Source organism: Passer domesticus, chromosome 7, assembly GCF_036417665.1.
Source record: "Passer domesticus isolate bPasDom1 chromosome 7, bPasDom1.hap1, whole genome shotgun sequence".
Classification (NCBI taxonomy): Eukaryota; Metazoa; Chordata; class Aves; order Passeriformes; family Passeridae; genus Passer; species Passer domesticus.
The window spans coordinates 56,893,337-56,915,618 of NC_087480.1; the positions used below are offsets into that span (position 1 = coordinate 56,893,337).

The 22,282-nt window shown below is 43.2% G+C and overlaps 4 protein-coding genes and 1 long non-coding RNA gene across 7 annotated transcripts in view; 3 read left to right on the forward strand and 2 right to left on the reverse strand.

Annotated features, from left to right (window-relative positions):
- Positions 1-1,360, reverse strand: part of CC2D1B (coiled-coil and C2 domain containing 1B) — a 28,227-nt gene extending 26,867 nt beyond the window's left edge. For both annotated transcript variants that reach the window (XM_064428867.1, XM_064428868.1), the window contains exons 1-2: positions 1,248-1,360; positions 806-904 (exon numbers count right to left, since the gene is read on the reverse strand). In XM_064428867.1, coding sequence (XP_064284937.1) covers positions 806-871 — 66 coding nt within the window. In that variant the 5' untranslated portion in view covers positions 872-904; positions 1,248-1,360. The remainder of the gene's footprint in view (positions 1-805; positions 905-1,247) is intronic.
- A 487-nt stretch (positions 1,361-1,847) lies between these two features.
- Positions 1,848-17,775, reverse strand: ORC1 (origin recognition complex subunit 1). Of its 2 annotated transcripts, none has more exons than XM_064428874.1 (17): positions 17,647-17,775; positions 16,676-16,780; positions 16,173-16,300; positions 14,833-15,002; positions 14,277-14,658; positions 13,348-13,648; positions 11,849-11,953; positions 11,278-11,473; positions 10,623-10,738; positions 9,812-9,913; positions 9,147-9,318; positions 6,857-6,964; positions 5,980-6,129; positions 4,651-4,770; positions 3,047-3,213; positions 2,726-2,813; positions 1,848-2,215 (listed from the first exon to the last, which is right to left on the reverse strand). In XM_064428874.1, the coding sequence occupies exons 2-17, from the start codon at positions 16,762-16,764 to the stop codon at positions 2,021-2,023; spliced, it is 2,589 nt and encodes an 862-aa protein (XP_064284944.1). In that variant the 5' UTR covers positions 16,765-16,780; positions 17,647-17,775; the 3' UTR covers positions 1,848-2,020. The 2 variants fall into 2 exon arrangements, with proteins under 2 accessions (XP_064284944.1, XP_064284945.1); XM_064428875.1 differs by lacking the exon at positions 17,647-17,775 and adding an exon at positions 17,016-17,160.
- Positions 3,209-9,118, forward strand: LOC135305342 (uncharacterized). The gene is made up of 2 exons (XR_010366558.1): positions 3,209-3,497; positions 4,347-9,118. It is a non-coding gene; the product is annotated as an uncharacterized LOC135305342 (long non-coding RNA).
- Positions 17,328-17,819, forward strand: LOC135305517 (uncharacterized). Its single transcript, XM_064429278.1, has one exon. It carries the CDS (start codon positions 17,328-17,330, stop codon positions 17,817-17,819), a length of 492 nt encoding a protein of 163 aa, XP_064285348.1.
- Positions 17,810-21,533, forward strand: PRPF38A (pre-mRNA processing factor 38A). The gene is made up of 10 exons (XM_064428876.1): positions 17,810-17,993; positions 18,070-18,229; positions 18,777-18,898; positions 19,043-19,128; positions 19,272-19,382; positions 19,927-20,039; positions 20,524-20,550; positions 20,627-20,724; positions 21,068-21,116; positions 21,203-21,533. Exons 1-10 carry the CDS (start codon positions 17,864-17,866, stop codon positions 21,243-21,245), a joined length of 939 nt encoding a protein of 312 aa, XP_064284946.1. The 5' UTR covers positions 17,810-17,863; the 3' UTR covers positions 21,246-21,533.
- The last annotated feature ends 749 nt before the right edge of the window (positions 21,534-22,282 follow it).

Genomic DNA, 22,282 nt, shown 5'->3' on the forward strand with positions numbered 1-22,282 from the left:
TTATTCCACCTGTTACTTGCCTCTATTCTTCCTTCAAAGGTTTCTGGTACTCCATTCTGGTTCTAACATATTCTTTAACTCTAACTACACTGTGTTTCCCTCAGTTTTCTACCCAGAATTTTGCCTTGACTGTATTTCTAATTTTGACATGTCGCCTGACTTTCTACACCATGACTAATTATTGTTTCTCTCCACAAGACTTCTGAAACTCCATCCAAAGGTAAATAAGTATGGGAGAAAAACCTCAACACACAGACGCAGCTAAACTCACTTTTATCTACAAGAAAGGGGCATATCAGTCTATCTGTTACATAAAGAAATGACTATACAAAGGGAAATTAAAACTGTCTCGTTTAGCACCTTAATATTCTCCCATATACGTCCCTTAATTACCTGATATTCTGCTGTTCTTATTTCTGTTTTCTTAGAGATGTAAGGAAAGCCTTCACAGAGTCACTGAAGTTATTATTAAACCTCAACATAGCTGGGCTGAGAAAATACTGTAAGCATGAGTCATGAGGTCTCATGCAAAGATTACAGCATTACAACACTGTGCCTTCCCTGCAAGACCTCCACAGCTGCCTATCAGATATTTACTTGAAGAAGAATGCATTAAAGAAGGAAGGAAAACAGGCACCACACAATCTCACTTTTCCATGATCCCGCAATGCTATTACCACATGGGAGATTCTGCAGGCAAACAGCAGCGAGAGGTCTGAAGGAGACTATCCCGAGCAGGAGTGGGAGTGGGAGGTCTCCCTGCCTGCTCTGCAACCACATCTCCCTGGCCCTCTGCCCTCCTTACCTGCTTTGCAACTGCAGCTCCCTGGCCCTTCGCCTGAGGGCTCTTTTTAGGTCTTCTGCCAAGCATGTCGGCTCATGAATTTCAGAGGGCTGTATAGGACTGAGAGCACACGGAACTTAAAGTCAGAGCCCTGCCCGTGCCAAGGCAAAGCCCGCCGGACGGAGGCGGGCGGCGCCACCCCGCCGCTTGCCGCGGCCCTCCCTCACAGCGCGCCCCGCCGTGAGGGCAGCGGGGCAGCGCGGCGGGACGCGCTCCGCGGGGCCCAGGCAGCCCGGCCCGGCCGCGCCCGCGCTCCGCCCGGCCAGCTCGGCGAGACCCGGCGGGCAGGGCCGGCTGCGGGCGCTCCCCGGCCGGCGAACAGAGGGACCGCGGGGGCGAGGGGCCGGGAACCGCGCTCGGAACCGCGGAGGGGCCGCGCGGAGAGAGCCCGGCCCCGGCTCACCTCGGCTCCCGCCCGCGCGGCCGCAGCTCCGCCCGGCGCGCTCGGGGTGCGCCCGCCCGCGGCGGCTGCGCGGCTGCGCGGAGGGGCGGGCCCGGCCCGCAGGCACGGCCCCCGGCCCGCAGCACGGCCCCCGGCCCGCAGCACGGCCCCCGGCCCGCGCCGAGCCGCCCCTGCACAGACCCCCGGCACCCGGGCGGCTGTGAGCGGCAGTCCGCGAGAGCCATCGGCCACACAAAGGCGGTGGGTGTTTGAGTGGCACGGTTCGTGTTCGAGGTGTTGTTACAGGCTCCTCCATTCCAACAGCCAGCCTGCCTCGCAAACTGGAAGCTCCTTTTAGTTATGTTGGATTGTAAACTGGAAGTTCCTTTTAATTACGGTAGTAACAAAAGTTTAAGCACATTTTAACACTGCCTTTCATTGGGTATAAAAGTCACAGTGAAAAATCTACGGAATGCTGAAGACACCATGAGCCTTAAAACACCAGTGATGCAAATAATCTTCAAATTATCCATCCCAAGTTCATGTACCTCAATTACAAGGGGACCAGCTACTAGCACTTAAAAATACTTCTAAAAAACAAGTAGTTTTAAATACTTGAAATGCTTTGAAATTAATTCTTTATTATTAAGAGTGCTTTCACACATCAAACAAGTAAGCAAAGCCTTTTAAAAAAATACATTTCACTATTCCATTTTATCAATAATTAAAAAAAAATAAAATAGATGGTATTTAAAATATTTATACATATTAAAAGCAATAAAACCGCTTTTGCTTTATTCCTCCCTGAGTGCATACATGACATCGTCCTGGCTGAGGTTCAGTCGCACCCGCATGTGCAGATATTTACTGCTGGCCTCCACCAGCAGGAGCCTGCAGGCACCCAGCCTGGAACAAATTGCCATGATTTCTGACACCGAGGGGCTCTGCAGGCCTTCCAGCCTGCACAAGGCCACGTAGTGGCGGTAGATCTGTTGGAAAAGAGAAAAAGGACACAGGTTATCTTTACTGCCCGCTGTAACTGAGTGACAAGGTGACATAGTGGGAAGCTGCCTTTCCCCACATCCATGGGAGGGGAGATAAAATAGCTCCAGCCTGTTTAGATGCTGTAATTTGCTATAAAAATGTCTGAATTACATCTTTCTATGAGTATTAGCATTTAGCTTCCACACTACTCATGACTGCTCCAGGGTCTTCACAGCTCTGCTGGCACCCAGTATTTTATGGGTCTACTTAAAAAAAACCAAGCTACCAGTGACATATCTGCCTCTATGAAGAAAACCAGTGGTGCACAAGTTGGAATCAACTTTCAGTTGATTTCCTCCTTGGACTGTTGCCTGATCATTTCAGCTTCTCCTTGATTCTTCCTGTTATAAAGCATGTTAGGGTAGAAGAATGAGATGTTTTAACAGGCAGGCCAAAAAAATTAAAACCACCTTGAGATCCAGATCACTGGTGTCAGTAACAGAAAAACCCCATACCTCTTGAACTGTCGCCTCCTCAACTCCTGCCCTGCGAAACTCTGCCAAAATCGCTTTCAAGACGATTTGTTCATGCAAAGAAGCATTCCTGAGTCAAAAAACAAAACAGACAAAAATCCATTTGTGAAGTTCAGAACCATGAAACATCAGGAGGAAGACTGGAAGGTGAATTGCTTGGGAGCTACATATTTAAAAGCAGGGTGGGCAGTTTATATCACAAGTGGCCATCGTATCACAGCCTGCAACTCTGGCATCATAATCACTGCTTGTGAAAAACTAGTGCTGTGAAAGGGACACAAAAGCAAAGGAAGTCTTTTTTACCTGATGGCATTGACATATGGTGACGAGAACATTTCATCTATGGCTTCAGTCACGTGGGCCATCCTGACAATGTCCGGGGCTCTCTTGTGCCTGGCCAGCTCGCAGATCTCCGTGGCCCTTCTGCAGATATCCAGGCACCGCCGGGCGTCCCCGGACAGCGCTGCCACCTGCAAGGGAACGTGACACACTGCTGACAACACTTCCAAACAGCTGGGGACATAGTTTAGCAAGAATCAACAGACAAAGCAACCCTGAGCACCCAGTGGGAGAGCAACGCATCTCTGGGCTATCTCACTACAATCCCAGATCCCGAACAGCAAAGCTTGCTGACCAAAACCAACAGAAGCAGCTCTCCGCATCTCCCACACCCCCACCCTGCTCTGCTCATCATAAATTCAAGGCTGAACTTTTTACTGTAACACAGAAGTCAGAGGTTAAAAAAAAATTAAAGGTGAGTAGTTCACTTCAACACCAAAAGCTTTCAGAAGTATCAGTTTAATTATCAGTGAAGACCTTTAACATAATCCAGGCTCATGCAAAAGGGGAGGGGTGGCTATGACACAAAAAACCTCAGTTTTTCTATACTCATTAAAATACTGATTTTAAGAGTACACTAATAATTTTAGAAGGTCTCAAAGAAATATTCAGGGTTGTCGATTTACTGTTAGAAGTGCCTGAAAATTTTTAGGTGTCTGAAATTTCTGAAACTGAATACTTGTTAAAACCCCAATTGTGCTTTACAGTTTTAATAAAGCTATGAACATTCAACACATATAGTACTGGCATAGTTTTCCCAGCAGATGCTGGTTATATACAAAAGCCCTACAACCCAGCTGGGGCCAAAAATGAGAAACCCTGTAGAAAATGTAATTGCAAGGTATATTTCTGTATTTCTGAAGAAAACTCATACTAGAAAAACACTGCAATTATTGCGTCTGCAAACCCTCACTATTATTCTTACAGAGAGGTGGTTCCTTCACAACAAAACACAGGCTTGTATTTACTTCTGACATATTTATGAGCACTCACTCTTTTTTTAATTCTACAATGATGTAGGATGTTTTGACATAATTTTAATAGATTACTTTAATATAGAGCTGCTAATTTAACACATTAGTAGTGCATATATCTCAATTTCAGAAGCTATTGATCCCCAATGCATTACTTATGTTTTGTACAACTGTGTATTGAGACTTGCAAACAAGAACATGTATTATCTATTATGACAGGGCACTGAACATCTTGAGAAATAAAATTTATAAGGCTATTTCCACTGCCACTGGCATGTTATCTTTTCCAGGATTCTCCAATGACTCACATTATGTTAAACAGTGGAGACAGCTGACATCTCATCATCACGACTCTTGTCATGCCTTCAGCTCCTGGAATATGCTGCTGCCTTCTCAGAGTAGGTGGAAAAAGCAGGGACACTGCTCTAGCAATGTCTTCTGAGAAAATACCCTGGATAAAGTATGACCTAATTGTGCCCCAATACAGAACACAAGCACAGAACCAGGCCCAACAGCTGCTACAAAACTCTCCCTGCTGTCCCCCCACTTTTCACCTGATGCAACATGAAGAACACTCATCTGCTCTGTACTCACCTTTCTGGAAACCAGCTGAACTGCATCCTCTTCAAATGCCTTCACACCCTTCAGTCTGGATGAAACGATTTGCTGTAACTGTTTGTAGGTGTAGGGCTGAAAGGACATTCTGGTGAGGCCCTACAACAAATGACACAACACAGTGAGAAGGGTTTGTGGGGCTGGAAAACTCTCAACTGCTGAAGCATGGCCTGTGTGGTTACTTTTACTTTTTCTGGTAGGAGCAATTAGTTTTTCACATCCTTTCCCTCCGAGTGACACGCTTTAATCAATCACATTTGTGAAACAAATGTACAAACCCACAAAACTGTGACTCAGTGAGGACCACTGGTTGGATTCCCCACTGAAAGGCCTGAGGAGCAAGTGAAATTGAAACTGTTATCAGAATTCAGAGTTCTCTTATAAAAACTTTTAAACAAATGAGAGCTCCCCAATACAAAAATATCTGGATTACATCTATCTACATGTTATTTTTTTAATACAATAAGAGCAGCACCTGTGGAAAAATATTAATGTCTCCTTTAGCTAATCTGTATATGTGTGTGTTGACTTCAAGTTAGCCATCAGCCAAGGATTAAAACCCTCTTCTGGCTCAAGCCAATAAGAACAGCCCTCAGATGAGGACAATCTATGTTACAGATGGTGCACTGCCTTTCATCCTACAGGAGACCTGAGTTTTGAATTTCTTATGCAAAACTTCTCTTGTGACTGTATGGACTCAGCTGATCTGCAGTGGGCTTAGTGGGTGGGGGAAAGCAATTCACACCCTGTGGAGCTGTTTTTGAGTCATGGAAGGATAGAGGCACAGAGCACTGTTTTTGCAAACCACTTTTCAGAGCCGTGGTGAGATGACCTAGGAAAATATATTCAAAACAAGTGGAGAGTGCATCCAATTTTCTTTGCTGGATACCTTTGTATAATCTACCAACTGATGATGGCAAACAGAGAAGTAAGTAGGTGCCTGGAATGAAAGGGGAAAGAGGAAGGGAAACCAGAAGAGAATTCTTCTGAACTCCAGAATAAGCAGCTTAACCATGAAGCACAGCATTTGATTACCCAGATCTTAGAATATTTTAAAAGGCATCCATATATTTATTTAATTCTTACAAGAACATAGTGTACGTACACAGCATAATACCTGATTAGCAAACAGGCTCCTGAACTTAGATTTATATGCTCATTATCAGTCCTCTGGAAAGGGAATTATAAAAAACATTGTTCAGCTTCTGATATAACCTATCCTACTTTTCTCCTGGATTGCTTTTGACTGCATCCAGTATTGAATCTGTTCTCCTTTTATGGCATAGCAACAGAACTGCTAGAACATACCAGCCTGCTTGCTACTCTGTTCATCATGATTCTCTCTGGCAGGTCCATGGTGTTGGCAATGGCCAGGATGATGAGCTTGGAGTGCTTTTGGGTTGGCCAGTCAAATAAATTGTACATCACGTTCTGCTTCCGGGTCCACAGCAGATCAAGCTGCAGAGATAAAAAGATAAGAATCAGACTGGAAAAAGGAATGGCCTCTTATTTATAATACCTGATGGGAGTTTGAGAACCAGCTCTGCCACAGAAGATTTCTCACATGATTCTGAATAAGCTGTCCCTGTTGCCTTTCCTTTATCCATCTAATAATAGGACTGCATTTGCTGAATTAGGGCTCTAGTCTCTTTTGGAAAAGCACAGCCCTACTGGATGCTTGAACAGTAAATGTTAAACAGCTGGAGTTTTAAAACACTACTGTGATACTAACAGTACGTCTAATAAGATTCAAAGACCCTCCAAGTGAGAACTTGAATCAGCTTACAGCAAAAATAAGAGTGCATATGATTATTACTGAACATAGCACATTAAAGGTTTTTCAAAATTAGGTGTGACTTATTTCTCTGTGAGTTTTCCCACTGGAAAAGCAGCAGCTTCCAGACAAAATACAATTGAATCCCCTGGTATTTAGAATTGACAAACAACTTATTGTGGAATAACAAAATATACAACCAGTATGAAACCCAAGGCAGAGAACATGGCAACAGGATACTCAGCCTTTTTAGGAAACTGAATTTAAATAGGTAAGAGGAACTATTTGTGTCTCCTCTCTAAGTCTATTCCTGTTACATCACATGTGATACACTCAAAGCATGCATAATTTTCCATCCACCAAAAACTTACAATCCTTTGAGGAAAGTAAACAAAGGATTCTTTGTCTCACCTCATCCACTACCAGCACTGTGGTCTTCCTCTTTGGTCCAGGTGTACTGAACAGCTTTGCCAGCAGTACTGCAGCATGGTTTGCTGTCACCTTCTGACCTGTCAAGAACTGCACAAGGATTGAATAAACATTGCAGGTTCATCACACCAAACCCCTGGAATTACCAAGTTTGACACCATTCAATTTTGTCTTTCCTTAATAACCAACACCAACCACCTGGTGGTTATTTTTTCCAAGGGGGAGTAAAAAAGAGGAGAAAGTAGCTCATAAGACATTCTGGTCTACCAAGAACTGCCCATAAAGGAGAAGAGAAACAAACTAAAAAGAAAGGCCCACAGAATTCTCTGCAATATCTCTTAGAATCACAAAGAAATCCTGAACCCACCCAGTCTAGAGGGCTCTAAACCCAGCATATCTCTAGGGTATCTCTGAATACACACACCTACTGAAAACCTAAGTCAGCTGAGAAGAATAGCCTGACTTGAGTAATCTTGGACTGCTATTAAAATTCTAATGAATCATCAGCAGGATCTATAATTAAATTTATTCAACTGTGAACTAAAAAAATATCTGCAATACCTTTTGCAACTATGTGGCAGAACAGATCAGCTGACTGTATATTACCTCTTCCCTTGCAAGTCCAAAGATACCCAGTAATCAAAGCATGACATTTCAAAATTACACTGCAGATGCTGAATCAATTGTTCATCATAGTGCAAAGTCCAGCAATAAAGCCAAATGGAAACTGCATTTGAAAACTGTACTTATTTTCTAAAATATCTTGTAAATCTAAGATTTGATAATTGCTAAACAAGCCAGAGCACAAGATTAATGTATAACCTGTTTAATGTTTCCACTTCAGTCAGGACAGTGCAAATCAGTCACAGAAAGGAGTTGAATCCCAGAGAACCCTGATCCTGCAGCTCTGGAGCTGAGTATCCAACATACCACAGAGCTGAGCTGCTGTGGTGGAAATGAACTCTTACTCCACCCAGGTATTTAGCCTTATCTCTTTCATCTGTCCAGGGCTTCCAGTGCCTTCACTTTCCTACAGCACTGAGGTAACTGCAGAAGGGAAGCTCCAGAATTTGCTTCAGTCATGCAAAGAAAGAAACATCAGCAAACTGGATCTCAACGTGCAGCAATCAGGAGAGCAGCAGCAGCCTAGCTCTTATGAAGGGTTCTTTGACAGTAGCTGAAGCAGAAGGAATTGGAGAAGCACATAGTTCATGTGACTTTGTACTCCCCTAAAGGATATTTCACTAGGCTGCCTTAGAGTTCAGGACTAGTAGGGGGCAACAGATTGTACTTCCAAAGGCCTATTCTTTATTCATTTTTAGATTTTATGCTGAATGGGACAAGAACAAAGGATGTTAAAATACATTCACACTACCATGAAATAAGGTAATTGTCAGGAAGCCTCTCACTATACTAAAGAAACACAGAGGCCTGGCCTCAGCAAATCCCTCAGCAAGACTCTGTCTAAGCTGGTTTGAGGAAAGGATGCAAATATGCAAATTTAACTCCCAGCTATGAGGACTGGGACACTAGAGCACTAATGTATGCCACTCCCTGCTCAGAAAGATGATGTCAAACTTAAATAAATGGAGCAGAAGTTTATACAAAAATGGAACAGATGCTTCAGGAAACCATTTAGTTTCCAGGTCACTGGTTTAAAGTTAGCCTAGACTGAGAAAGCTTTTGAGCAGTTACTGTCTAATTCCTATTGGGTGATCTTAATCCAGTCCTCAGAAGATTAATTCCCACCCATACAACACAAGCACAGTCAGTAGTCCCAGATGGATACTGCAGACTGGTTTGTCATGGATATCAGAAATACACTTTGTTGACAGTGATGGCCTCTCTTTAGCTGAATTACTATTATGACTGACCAATTAATCACAAAGACCCCCTCAGTAATTATTCTACTGTTACACTGACTTTCAGAGTGGTCATCTTTGTAGCTGTTAAAGCAGATGTGCAGGAAAAGTTACACTACAGGAAAATATAAAAAGCTGGTTTAGATTTTTTTTAGAAGAGTAGATGCAATAAACCAAGCTATTTCTCAGCAGCTACCCTTATGCAGCAGAAAGCAAAACAATGCAAGGTGTTGGCTAAGGCCTTAAGTTAATTATTTTCTAACCAGCTCTAAGATAAAAGCACCCAGTCTCTTGGAGGGACTGGGAAGTACTGATAAGTGCTTTGGACACTGTAACATATTAAGGATGTGATGGGAAAGTGTAACATCTTTTCTTTCAAAGCCAGGAGCCACTGAAAACGCTTTACTTACCTCTAGTATCTGCACATAGGCTTGGTGAGGGTCTGTCAGCTTCATGCCATTGATCTCCACAAACTGGAATGGGGGCAGTTCCTCATTTTCTGCAGCTTGCTGAAGACACCGAATTACTTCATGAACAGTTGCAGTTTTACCTGTTCCAGGCACTCCAGAAATGTACATGCACCTGCAGAAGGAGAGCACCTCTTCAGCAGCCTGAGCAAAATGGTAACACTCTTGGGATTAATGAGCTGGAATTCCTGACCTCTGACACCAGTCTTGAATACTGACTCTTCAGGCAACTGCCTACATCTGACTTTATTTGCAAGCTGGGGCACATAGCACTGTGGAGGATCATGAGGATTTTTATTATTACTGAAGCAATTAACAACCTAAAACATTTTATAAATGTAATTTACTTTTTTTTTTAATAAATAGTTTTCCATACTTCTAAAACTGACCAGCTATAATTTAGTCTTTAATTTGAATCTGTAGAATATTATTATTATTTTGCACACAACACTGGTTAAGGAAGAAAAATACCAGGAAAACTGAATGAGGAAATTTAAAAGATGATAACTTTTTAAATATAAGTAATCAATATAAAGTAAAAATATACAATCTGACTGCTGGTATGCCATAAGCAGATGTGATCTTGGCCACAGTCTTGCCAAACTCACCCTCCTGTGCCATCAATAAGTTTGCTTTCCACAAAGTTATAGATATCCTGGAATTCTTCCTCACGACAAGGCAGAGATTCTGGGATAGCAGAAACATGCAGCCTTTGAATTAAAAAAGAAAAGAAAAAGAAAATTAAAATTGCTGTTCTCTCTGAAGAACTGATGCAAACAAACAGGCAGATGCTCCCATGTGGAGTTTTTTAATCTCTCTTTTATACTTTTAAGCCTGAGCATCAATGTCAAGTATCCCAAAAGAAACAGCCTAGTCTCTCTCTATGTGCTTATAATTTATGCAGCAATAAAGATCCATCTGTTTTAATTCACAAACTATTAGTAAGTCTGGGCAGAGGTAGGATAAAACAGGAGAGCCTGCTTATAGCAAACAGAACTAAAATCCAGTTTGAAAGATAGTCCTGAATGCCTTTTTTTTCCACTGTGAACACCTTCAGTGATACCTGTAAAGCTTTTTCATGCACCAAGAGACAAATATTGTACCTATACAATCTAAAGCTAATCAGAGAGAATCCTTGGTTTTCTAATGGTGCACAGAATAAAGATAACTGATTCTGACAAACTTAGCATGGACTGGTTAAAATAACTTGGAATTGCTAAAGTAGTATTGTAAATACAACCATTATTTGTAAATCTAATATTGTACTGTAAATTATTAAATACTCTTCTTGGATCAGAACACCATGCATTTTTACCTCTTTTATTCTAAATGGCAAAGATGACATTCCTCATTTCAGCACAGCCTACTGCTCTGCACACCTGATGCAAAATCAAGCTGATTTTCCTGAGCAGAGGTTACCTTAATCTGGCTTCTTCCAGCACACTGGCTGGTTCCTGGGCTGCCTGGACACGCCTGGGAATTTCTGGAGTTGCGTTCCGGGGTGTCCGGGGTGTTCTGGGGGTTCCCTGTAAAGGCTGCAAAGAGAATTTACAACCTCAAGCAGATTTTCTACAAACAGCAATTTCTGTTGGGAACAAATCATGGATGTGAGTTGCCCAAACATTACTTATGCCAGAGCACAAGATGAACTGAGAAAAACTATTTACACAGGGAATTACCAACAAGCCTTATGGTGTTTTCTTCCTAAGAGAAAAAGGAAACTGCAAAGGGGGTGGTGACAATTACACCTTTTAACTGTCTGAAGAATTTTTGAGTTCTTAGTCCTTTTCTGAAGTGCTGCATAACAGAATGATCTGGTTCTTAAGAAACAGCATCCAAGCCAGTAATTTCCCTGTTAAGCCTACAGTTTTCTGATCAATATTGTAACAATATTGACAACATGCAAACGGTTTATATATTTTCATAACCTACTCATATCAAAGATTAAATTAATCCAGATAATCCTTCACAAAAAGCTAAGGGATTCAGATACTTTACTCTGGTACACAGGCTTCAAGCATTCAAATAACTGGCTCAGAAATAATAAAAATAGCTCTTCTATGTGGAACCTTACAGTTTTCTTTGGTGTCTTTGCAGGAGTGTGAACTGCTGACTTCCTTGAAGATTTTGGGGTGCTGAATATTTTGCTAGATTTAGGAGTTTTTTCTGGTGTACAGGGCACATCATCATCATCATCCTCCTCCTCTTCCTCGCTACTTGAAGAGTAGGAACTGTCAGAGCCAGATGACAAATCTTCCTCACCCAACATTCTATGAGAAACAGAAATGATTTAAGCTTTAAAAAAATCCATACTAGTCTACACATAACAGAGCAACATTTGTTCACTTTCAGCTTTTTCTGTAGTTCTTGTAATCAGCAAGCCAAAACATTTTCTACTTCAGCTGCTAATTTTCCGTGGCTTTTTAACAGACTGGTTTAAGGGAAGTCAGTTTTCTGAAGAACACCATGAGTCACCTTTATGTTTCTGAACACAAACCAGTTTTTACTCAAGCTGCAATTAAGCTGTGCTTCTAGAACCATTTGCATTTCAATATTAAGCCAGACAAGCTCTCAAGGCTTCAAGCTCTCAAGGCTTCAAGCTCTCAAGAGCAATGTGAGCAGGAGATCATGGCTGCAGGGTTTACCTGATCTGCTCTGCAATGAGAGCACTGGTTTTCTGTGCACATGTTCTGTGAGAACGAGGGGTCAGCACAGGGATCTCGCTGCTCGGTTTCTGACATCCAACTAAACTGGAAAGAAAGAAAACAAAGCTGGTTGTATTCCCTCTCTTTGCATCACACTTGCAAAGACACAGAGAAGGCCTTTCAAACTTCAGGCTCAATTGTTACCACTGTCCATCCAGCATGAATTCTTATTTGTTATTTACAGATTGGCTATGGCATGGATGCTGGCAGCACAATTTCCCCCCTCCTGCACTGTGTCTTCAATACATCTTTGCAAAGGAAAACAAAATATTTGCTGTATTTTGCACTGCCAAACTGAAGGGTCAGGGGCTCAGAACAGCAGTGGTTTTATTTTATTGAAAAGTGGGGGTTTTGCCTAATTTTTTTCTTAAGAGAAAGATAAGAAAAAAATTATTTCCTTTGGGCATCTCTTAGATTTGTCCTTTGGAATGTATTTTTCTCTGTGTGTTTTGATATTTCTTGCTTGTCTTCCTGGGTCCTTCTTCACCCCTGCCACTGAAACATTTTATTGTTACTACACAACTTCCCTATGGGTTCAAAGTACAAAATGATGAATTACAGTTGCTTTTAGTGTCTGTCGACAGTTCTTGGAAGTTTTTTAAGATCTGTAAATACTACTGAAATGTCACTACTTTAACAATGAAAGGTAAATATTTTTATGCTATATGTAATTAGTGACAAAAAGAAAGGTGAAAATTCCATTGTTGCATCCACATTTTTACTCTTGGAAAGGAGGAAAAGGACTGATTTCTGGCTTCTTGCAACATTTCGCACAAGAAAGTCTGTTCCATTCTTCTCCTCCCCCACTTTATGCCATTTTTAAAGACTGTGTAAAGATATACTTGTATAGTTGTGCTTTTTGGGCTTTCATTTCTTTCCTACATAAAAATTAGCACGCAAATATACATACAATTATATACATACAATATACATTCTCATGAGAATCTCCTGAGGCAAATCAAACCACTTTCTACAGTCCAGCATCCCTCAAGACTTGTCACAAGTCAGGCACACCTGAGCCTTGATTATGGAGTGCAGGGCAATGGATTTTTATCCATGTTGATGGGTACAATCATCACAAGAACAACCATCAACATGGCTTCAGTGTCCTTTCATATCATCCCACCATTCCCATTTCCAACATCATCTCCCTGTTGTTGGAACCATGAACTGCTTTTCCATCTGGAAAGTCAAGTGCTCTTTTGATCTCCCTGATCATTCATTCACCTCCAAGTAACATTTCCTAAAGCTTCATCACAGTGCACTTGTCACTGCTGAGGCTCTCCCCCTTCTCTCCTTGATCTCAACAGGCACAACATGGCACGTGCAAAGACTTCACCTGCTTTTCTCTCCAGAAGTCTTCCATAAATGTGTTTTAAGAGAGCTTCATAGGAACAGAAATCCCATAGAAAAACAATGATAAAAACGCTGTCACTTACGATAATAGGACATCATCTTTCTCATGAAGAGTCCTGTCCTTTTCAGAGAAATCTTTGACCTTAGTGTAGGGGGACAATCGTATGGTGTCACTGGACCTCTGACGGTGCTCTGCAGCCTCAGGTGCTGGCTTGGATTTATCACTGCTGCAGGGGATCTTTGGTGGTGAGCCTAGAATTTCACTTGTGAATTTCACTTTTCTTTTAGGGGCTGATGGTTCTAATGGTGCTATGGCATCACAGTCATCATCCAAAAGACCCAGAACTTCACATCCCAGCAGTCTGCCTTTGGATCTTGTGGGACCTAGAAATGAACAGAAAATGAACTTTTGTCAGGCTTCAATATGGCTGGTTGGGTTAACAACTTTCAGAAGACATGGAACAGCTGACTGTCGTTTAAATGAAAGGAAATGGAACACTTCACTCTGGGAACAAGGAACTGGATCACTAGAAGGCACTTGCTCTAAAAAAACTACTAAACAGAAGGAAGATAAAAAAAATTTTTTTCAGTTTTCTAATCCACCTCCATCACTTACAGGTTCCATGTTGAAAACACTGCATGTTACACAGGATCAAATGTGCTTATTCAACCAGCTCAATGTAAACATTTTAGTACACAATTAGTCAGAAGATTAAAGAAAGGGGGACGTTCTGAGGTCAGCTGAGGCTGCTTGGTAGCATTTCAGTCAACAAGCACTTTCATTTAGATTTATCAGATACAAATAAAGCATTTGCAGCAGCAGCAGAGTGCTTGAAACAACAGACAACACAAACAAGTGATGTGCCTACAAGGCTTGGGCTGATCCCAAAGCCTGAACAAGGCAGTCAAAAATATTGAAGTTGAATGTTACAATAGTTTGAACTGGCCAAAAGGGAGGAGCACAAAGCACATACAGAACCACTGAACGAACAGAATATTGCCATATACATACTGTTTAACTCCAGCTTCTTCCTTGCTGTTGGGGTTTTGATGTCATTACTAGCCACCCTTTGAGAATGCCTCTCCTTGGCAAGGGAGGACTTGGAAGTGGAATGTCTGGATTCTATTTCCATATCAGCGTTTTTTGGCTTTGTGGCACTCCGAACAACACTCTCCGTCTCTTTTTTCACAGGTGTAAGGATGTCAGAAGGAATAAACTCTTTTGAGGAGTTTGTGATGACACCTCTTTTCTTGTTAGCTTCTTTCAGCTTAGAGAATGTGTCTGGGGACAAAATCTTAAAGCACTTCCCATCCCAAGACTGTCTGACATAGAAAGTTTGTTGCTTGTTTAGTGTCATAATAGGCAGCTCCTCACCCAAATGTAGTGGTGTTACCTGCAAAAACAGGAAATATCAAAACACACATACATTAATGTTTACTGTTAATTTAGAATTCAGCTATTTTCTATTCACAGATCTTATTACTGCAACTCTTAGTTTCTAATTAACACTACAGGGCTGTTGCTGTCTCTTTCTTCCCTCGCTGTGCAGAAGGGCTGCAGTACATACCATGATGCTTTTAATAATGGTCTCTGCAGCTATGTCATTGTCATAGCCATGAACCTGATCAAAAAACACCTCCTGGGCAGAAATCTCTCTTTTAAGCAGCCTCCGTTTGTTCTGAGGTATCTCCTCCAAACGACAGAACCACTGCACAACTGCATGTTTGTGCTGGGCACCTGCAACAAGGAGAGCAAGTCAGGGAACATCAGAATTTCACTGTGGATAGTGCCAGACCTTAGCTAAAATTCCAGCCAAGGCAGAAATCCTCCCTGGACACAGGTGAGAAAGCACCTAATAAGAGACTGCAAGTCCCACTTTCTAAGCTAAATTAAAATGCCAGAGTTGAGAATTTTAAGGGCTAAGGTAACACTGCACAGGGTCTCAGTCACAAGAACACCTGGAGCCCAGCTCCAGACCAGCAGCTCCCTACCACAAACAAAGAGGTTCCTTATATGTGATCTCCTCAAACCCTAACTAAAAGCAGTGGCATAAAAGGAGAAGTGAGAAATCTCAGGACGTTATTTGTAGTGCCATTGTACTTTCAGAAGCCTGAAACACTTTTTTCACTGGCTGACAAACCAGGGAAAATTGCTATGAAATATCTTGTTTTTAAGGAAGTTTCATGGGCTTCGTTCCAGCATGAAAAGAATATTCAGCTGTGCTACAAAAAAAGTGCATTAGTAAATAAATAAGATGGAATTATGTGTACTTATGTGTTTTTAAAAAGGTAAAGAAGATTAAAAGCCCTCAAAGTATTACTATTACAGCACAAAAAAGAACAAAAGCTGCTCAAAAGAATCAGATATAGCCAATGAGTAGCTTCCAATTCAGACTCACACAATTTTTGTATCACCCACCTCCCACGATTTATCTTTTCACATCTGTCTCTGTATAAACAAGTATTTATACAAGGGACAGAAGTAACGAGTCCCATTTATTCAACCTTGTACTTTATTGTTAAAATTGACTGATGTCTAATGAGATGCAAATTTCAGGGCAGCAGTGCTCTTGCTCCATTTGGATTCTCCAATCTCTAAATAAAGCCTGAGCTCAGACTGCTTTCCTCAAGGACTACTGCTTTAAAATTAGACAATTACTTAAAAAGACTGTAAAAATTATAATGTGCTTACATTTCCATTTATGTATCAAATGTAACTGAAATTAGCCATCAGTCCCAAACATTTTGGGGAGCATGTGAATACAGATGCAATGATTACCAAAACTTGATTTTCTTAATAAATTAGGCCAGTGACATACTGTTAATGCTAACTACATCCCCATGAAAAAGGTAACTTTAAAACATTTTAAAATTTCCCACACAGAATGTAAGTTTTTAGTTCTCTTACCATCTTCATATAAGCCCACGAGCTGTGCCACATAAGGCTGATCTGCATTCACCCCTTCTACTAAAATAAAGTCCCCAAGCTGTATACAGGTTTCTGTTTTGCTGCTTTCTGATGTAATAAGGATCCCTCTAGAAAGTGACAGACACAAGAAGATTAAAAGAACTTCAGTCTTCATAATTCACATTTCATTAAGCCTGATGTCCTGTCAACTTTACAGTTAGTTATGCCCCTTCTTGCAATGCTTACAAATTCCCTGATTAGAAGCTTTCATGTGTTGTTCAGTTAGTTAAAACTTATTTACAGATTTGATTAAATGTTTTTGTTTATACACTATACAGTTTATAATTCAAGAGATTAATGCTTAATACATACAGTGTCACAATAAAACGCTCAAAACCTTACTCATATTGTCACGGGCTGCCATGTTAACTTAAATGATGTCAGAAAGGTAAAGAAACATCTATTAAGTTTCCCTTAGCAAAACAGAAATAAATGTTATTTACTTGTACTGGGAAGTCCTCAGTTTTCTGTCTGAAGCCAGGGGTTCTCCATACCAGGAGTAGATAAGTTTGCTTTGCTGCCTGGTGTTCATGATTCCCAAAGAAAAGCTAAAACAAATAAACAAATACTTTTTGATTATTATTTAAAACAAAACAAAAACAAAAAAAAAACCCCAAAAAAACAAAAACAAAACCCCCCCCCCAAAAAAAAAAAAAAAAAAAAAAAAAAAACGAAAAAAAGAAACAAAACACAAAAAAAAAAAGAAAGATGGGAAGATACATAGAATTGCTCTCAATTCTTTCGGCGTACACTAAGAACGGTAGTTGATACAAAGAAACCCACCTTCCCCAAAGCCCAGACGCCCCTCCCCGAGGGATGAGGAGAAAAGGAAGATATTTAGGAGCGACTTGTTCTCGGATTCCTTTTCCATTCCCCGCGGCTCCCCGGCCCTCACGGCCATGGCGGGGCCGCCCTGGGGACACCGAACTGCCCGAGACCGTCACCGACGTTTCGCTTTCGCTCAATGCTTCTGGTTTCGTTTTAGTTTTTAATTACTATTTTTTTTTCCCCTCCTAAGTAAGGATTTTCGCCTGGAAAGTCGGGGAAAAGCCCCACACAGCCCCGGCGCCGCTGGCCGCCCCAGCCCGGCGGCACATGGCGGCCGAGGGGCCGGGCGGGACAGCGAGGGGCTCCGGGGCACCACAGAGCCACCGAGCCCGCACAGCGCCTCACTCAGCCCCCACACGGCCCCCGACCGGCCCGATCGCCTCACACAGCCAGGGAGGCTGCAACAGACCACAGCGGTCTACCCGCTCCCATCTCCCCGCTCCAGCAGGGACACCGCACAGGACCGCGTCCGGACCATTCTGGGATATCTCTAGCGAGGGCGAGTGCCCACGCTCCCCGGGCACCCCGTCCCGGCCGCCCGCAGCGGGAGCGCTTTGTGCCCCGAGCCCCTCCCGGCCCCGCTCACCGCGTCCCCTCAGCGCCGCGGTGGAACTTCGCGCCAAAGCGCCAGCGGAGCCCCGCCCCCGGCGGAGCGCGCGCGCGCGGGGCGGGCGGAGGCGCGGCCCCGCCATGGCCGCGCCGGGGCCCGCGGAGGCGGCGGCGGCTCCGCCCCGCAGGCGGAAGCGGAAGCGGCCCTGAGGGGAGCGGGGCCCGGCGGGGCGAGCTCGGAGCGGCGCTGAGCCATGGCCAACCGCACGGTGAAGGACGCGCACAGCATCCACGGCACCAACCCGCAGTACCTGGTGGAGAAGATCATCCGCACGCGCATCTACGAGTCCAAGTACTGGAAGGAGGAATGCTTCGGCCTCACGGGTATGGCGGGCGGGAGGCCGGGCCGGGCCGGGCCCGGGGGAGCCCGCGCTGACGGCCCGGCCCGTCCCTCTCGCAGCCGAGCTGGTGGTGGACAAGGCCATGGAGCTGAAGTACGTGGGGGGCGTCTATGGAGGCAACATTAAACCCACGCCCTTCTTGTGCCTGACGCTGAAGATGCTGCAGATCCAGCCCGAGAAGGACATCATCGTGGAGTTCATAAAAAACGAAGACTTCAAGTAAGTTGTAGTGTGTTTGTTTTTTGGTGGTGGGTTGTTGGTTTTTTTTTGTTTTTTTTTTTTTCCCCTTGTTGAGGTTGTTGTACCGAGGGGAAGTGCCCAAACCAGCCAGGGAAACCTCAGTGCAGGGTTTAGTTCTCAATGTGCCCTGACAAATTGGGCTTGCTCAAAACCAAGCTTTTCTTCTTGCTTTTAAGACTGCTCTCCTTGCTGGCCTGTTGGAAGGGCTCATCTTTGTGGCATGTGCTCTCTGTTGTAATAAACCTCTGCTTGAGGTATTTGAAATGAGCTGCATTAAGGCATTCATGTTAATTACTTTTTCTTCAGTACTTTTTTTTGTTAGGGATAATGCCCCCTTACAGATATTATGTATACAAAGTGTATTCTGTTTTTAATAGTATTGAGGAAGTGGTGGAGCAAATCTAAATGGTTGTGTATTCTGGCCCGTGAACTGATCTTCCTCAGAAACTTGAGGGAAAAAACTCTTTTTTATGCAGACTGCTAAGTGTGCAGGAAGCTGAGCTCCATGGCAAGGTTTCCTTTGCAGGTATGTCCGAATGCTTGGAGCACTGTACATGAGGCTGACGGGCACTGCCATCGACTGCTACAAGTACCTGGAACCGCTCTACAACGACTACCGGAAAATCAAAAGTCAGAACAGAAACGGGGGTAAACACTCCTATGTCTATTTAGCAACATAAATCTTTGAAATTGTGGCATAACTTGTTGACATAAGTTGTCTGAAGTGTTTGCGTCTTTACTTCAGTCTCCGGTGTTAATTTTAGTCTCTTAAATGCTATTTTTCACCCCCAGAATTTGAGCTGATGCACGTGGATGAATTTATTGATGAGCTGCTCCATGAGGAACGTGTTTGCGACATCATCCTGCCTCGACTGCAGGTTGGAAGTGTGGATGGTTATGGAATTCCTGACTGCACCAAGTCCAGTAGCTGGACTGGCTGCTGGCTTGTGTGAGCTATGGTTGCCTCCTTAGGTGTTTGTTCTTATTGGGTTATGTGGAATGAAGTTGCAATTTCTTCTAGAAACGGTATGTTCTGGAAGAAGCTGAGCAACTTGAGCCTCGTGTTAGTGCTCTGGAGGAAGACATGGATGATGTAGAATCCAGTGAGGAGGAGGAAGAAGAAGATGAAAAGGTTGGTGAATTGTTTGATGAACTGTTTTGGAAAGGAGTAGCTGAAGCTGAAGCCCTTCAGGACACTTCATGGCCTATGACAAATATTTCAGGGGAGGCACCAGGAGGCTGCTGGCAGCTCTTACCTCCCCTCATAATGTATTTTCTATAAGCAGCTTGTTAGAACTTGGACCCTGAAGCAACTGTCAGGTTGCCATGTTTTCCCATCTCTTGAATTCCACAAATCTTGTCTGCTCTGTGTTAAGCTTATTTAGAACAATTGATTTATATGCATATGTAATGGAGAGAACTAAAGGTGATGGTGGAAGGACCTGTGGCCATCAGTCAGTGCTGCTGTACTTTTTGAGAACCAACACTACGAGAAGTGGTTGTTTGATTTCCAGTTGGCAGTTTTGGGCAGCACCACTCACTCCTGAATAAGAAATACTCGGGAATGGGGAAGCTTGGCTGCCTGAATTTTACAATATCCATTGTTCAGAAGTCTTTATTGATAGCACAAAACCTTGCTGAAACAGGACTTACAGATCTTCCCCCGTTGTTTACAGCTGGAACGGATCCCATCTCCTGACCACCGCAGAAGGGGCTACAGGGACCTGGACAAGCCCCGCCGGTCCCCGGTGGTGCGGTACCGGCGGAGCCGGAGCCGCTCCCCAAGGAGGTGAGGGCACTCTTCCTTCACCTCTGTTTTTACCTGTTGTGCTGCAGGCAGCTGGAGCACAGCAGTGAAGGTGGCAGTGCATCCAGAACTCTGACACCTCCCAGTTCCTTCAGCACTTCCTGCAGTGAGGAGTTGCAGTGCACAGCCACTGTCAACCCCTCTGCCTCTTTCTCCAGTCATTCTCTTAACTCCTGAACTTGCTGGCCAACTTCAGCTAAATTTGACAATACAGTGAAGATGTTAAGGAGAACCAAGAGCTTTGTTTTCATGTAAGCCAGAGGCTGCAGAGAAAATCCTATTAATTGCTCTTACTGATACCAAACTAGGAAATAGTCATCGCTAAACTCTTGCTCAGTGCATGGTCCAGTCTTAAGCACTCATGGGAAGTAAAAGCCCTGGTGTTGTTGCTGAAGGATGTAGGAAATGAAAAAGCTGTTCTGCTAAAGATTTTTAGTGACTTTTCGCTTTTCTCCCCCAATTGCAGGCGCAGCCGCTCTCCGAAGAGAAGAAGGTACTCTTTAATTCTGTTATTTAAGTGAGCAGTGTGCCCCTGTGGTACAGCTCTCTTAGAAGCTGCCTTTCCTCAGCCCATCCCCGCGCCGGGAGCGGCATCGCAGCAAGAGCCCGAGACGGCACCGGAGCAGATCCCGGGAGAGGCGCCACAGATCAAGATCTAAATCTCCAGGTACTTCTGCCACTTCCAGAATAACTCTGGCAAGTCTTCATCAGCAGCACACCCACTGCAAGAAACATTTGTCACCGTATCAAGGTGGTAGCACAGGGGTTAAATCTGGCTGATAAAACTGCTGCTCACATGAAAGCAGAGCTGGGGAACTCCTTCAATGGATGCAAAATTGTCTTGAGTAAGTTTTCAGATACTTGCCAGGAGGTTAATGTGAGTGCCTGGTTAAAGCTAGGGTTGTTCTGGCAATGTCTAGCACACTTGGTCACTAGAAGCAGACTGCATTAGCAAAACAGTAAAGAATTCCAGTGGCAATGGAAATAACTACTGCCTTTTTACCCCACAGGGCATCACCGTAGTCACAGACACAGAAGTCATTCCAAATCACCTGAAAGGTAAAGGCTTGGCTTATTTTTGAAGTGCACTTTGGGAATTAAAAGATAGATATTACAGCATTGACTTTTTGTTTTTTCTGTTTCAGATCTAAGAAAAGTCACAAAAAGAGTCGGCGAGGGAATGAGTAACACACAAAACCCAGCCCACTGTTCAAGGACCTTGAGCTGCAGTCTAATGCTGTCCTGTTTGCTCCACAGGACAGCTGGCTCTCTACTGGCTGCTTTAGCAGTCCTTTTCTTTCATCATCCTCATTTTGTTGTCTTGAATTTTTTTATTAAAGGTAAGCTAAGGATACTTTTTATGTAGTTAGTTACTCATCCTTGTGATAGACTTCAAAGGTTGTTTTTTAATTATTTTTCTTGAAGCCTGTAAAAACTTAATGAAGAGCAATAAAAAAAGGAAGGCTTGTCTTTAAAGGCTCCTGGCTGTTTCCTTCATAATAATTTGTTGAGATGTCCCCTGGTTGAAGCTGGCTTCATTCTCAAATCAGGGCCTTGCTTTGTTAAACTGACCCTGCAGTCAGGTGCCAAAGAAGTCTGTATTCAGTCACAAACACTGCAGGGCTCCCAGCCCTGGCCTCTCAGAGCTCCAGTGCAGGAGAGGAAGCAAGGCTGTCACAACCCAGTGACAGTGTTTATTAAAAGCTCACTTGACAGTGCTCTCCAACATGTGGTTGTCATTGGGTGCTTTGTAAAAATTACCCTTCAGTGTAATCTGCTGCTTCTGGTGATGCTATCAGAGAGTTCAGAAGGTTAAAGTAGCATAAAGCACTACTTAATTCTGGAGTAAGAAATGCAATATATTTAAAGACAGTACACCACTACTTTGAGCATGGTTTGTGGCCTCTCTGTGACTGGGAAATGAATTTGACACCATGATGATATTCAGCTCAAGTTAGTTTTTAAAATTTAGAATAATTAAGCTCTTACTGAAGATATAATTCTCCTCCTATTATATTTGAAATCAGTGGTGTTAAGCCCTTGTGTACCATGTCTTTATTCATGGCCCTTCTTCAGGAGCAGAGACAAGCAGGTTTATCCCTGAACTCTGCATTTAGGGCTTCAAGATTCTCATGTTGCCCTGGGAGTGCTGACAACACAAGTGTGCCTAGGGAATTTAAAACTGCTTCCTAGTACAGCCTAATTTTTCCACAGTATTTGCACAT

Bases quoted from the DNA above. Each gene is read 5' to 3' on its own strand.
- LOC135305517 (XM_064429278.1), top strand. From the start codon at position 17,328: ATGGCGGCCGAGGGGCCGGGCGGGACAGCGAGGGGCTCCGGGGCACCA.
- PRPF38A (XM_064428876.1), top strand. From the start codon at position 17,864: ATGGCCAACCGCACGGTGAAGGACGCGCACAGCATCCACGGCACCAAC. The intron at 17,994-18,069 runs GTATGGCGGGCG...TCCCTCTCGCAG, and splicing joins GGAATGCTTCGGCCTCACGG to CCGAGCTGGTGGTGGACAAG. The intron at 20,551-20,626 runs GTACTCTTTAAT...GCCTTTCCTCAG, and splicing joins CGCTCTCCGAAGAGAAGAAG to CCCATCCCCGCGCCGGGAGC.
- ORC1 (XM_064428874.1), bottom strand. From the start codon at position 16,764: ATGAACACCAGGCAGCAAAGCAAACTTATCTACTCCTGGTATGGAGAA. The intron at 4,771-5,979 runs GTATGTTCTAGC...CATTTGTTGTAG, and splicing joins ACAGAGTAGCAAGCAGGCTG to GGCCTCACCAGAATGTCCTT. The intron at 3,214-4,650 runs GTGAGTACAGAG...GTTCCCTTGCAG, and splicing joins TTCAGCTGGTTTCCAGAAAG to GTGGCAGCGCTGTCCGGGGA.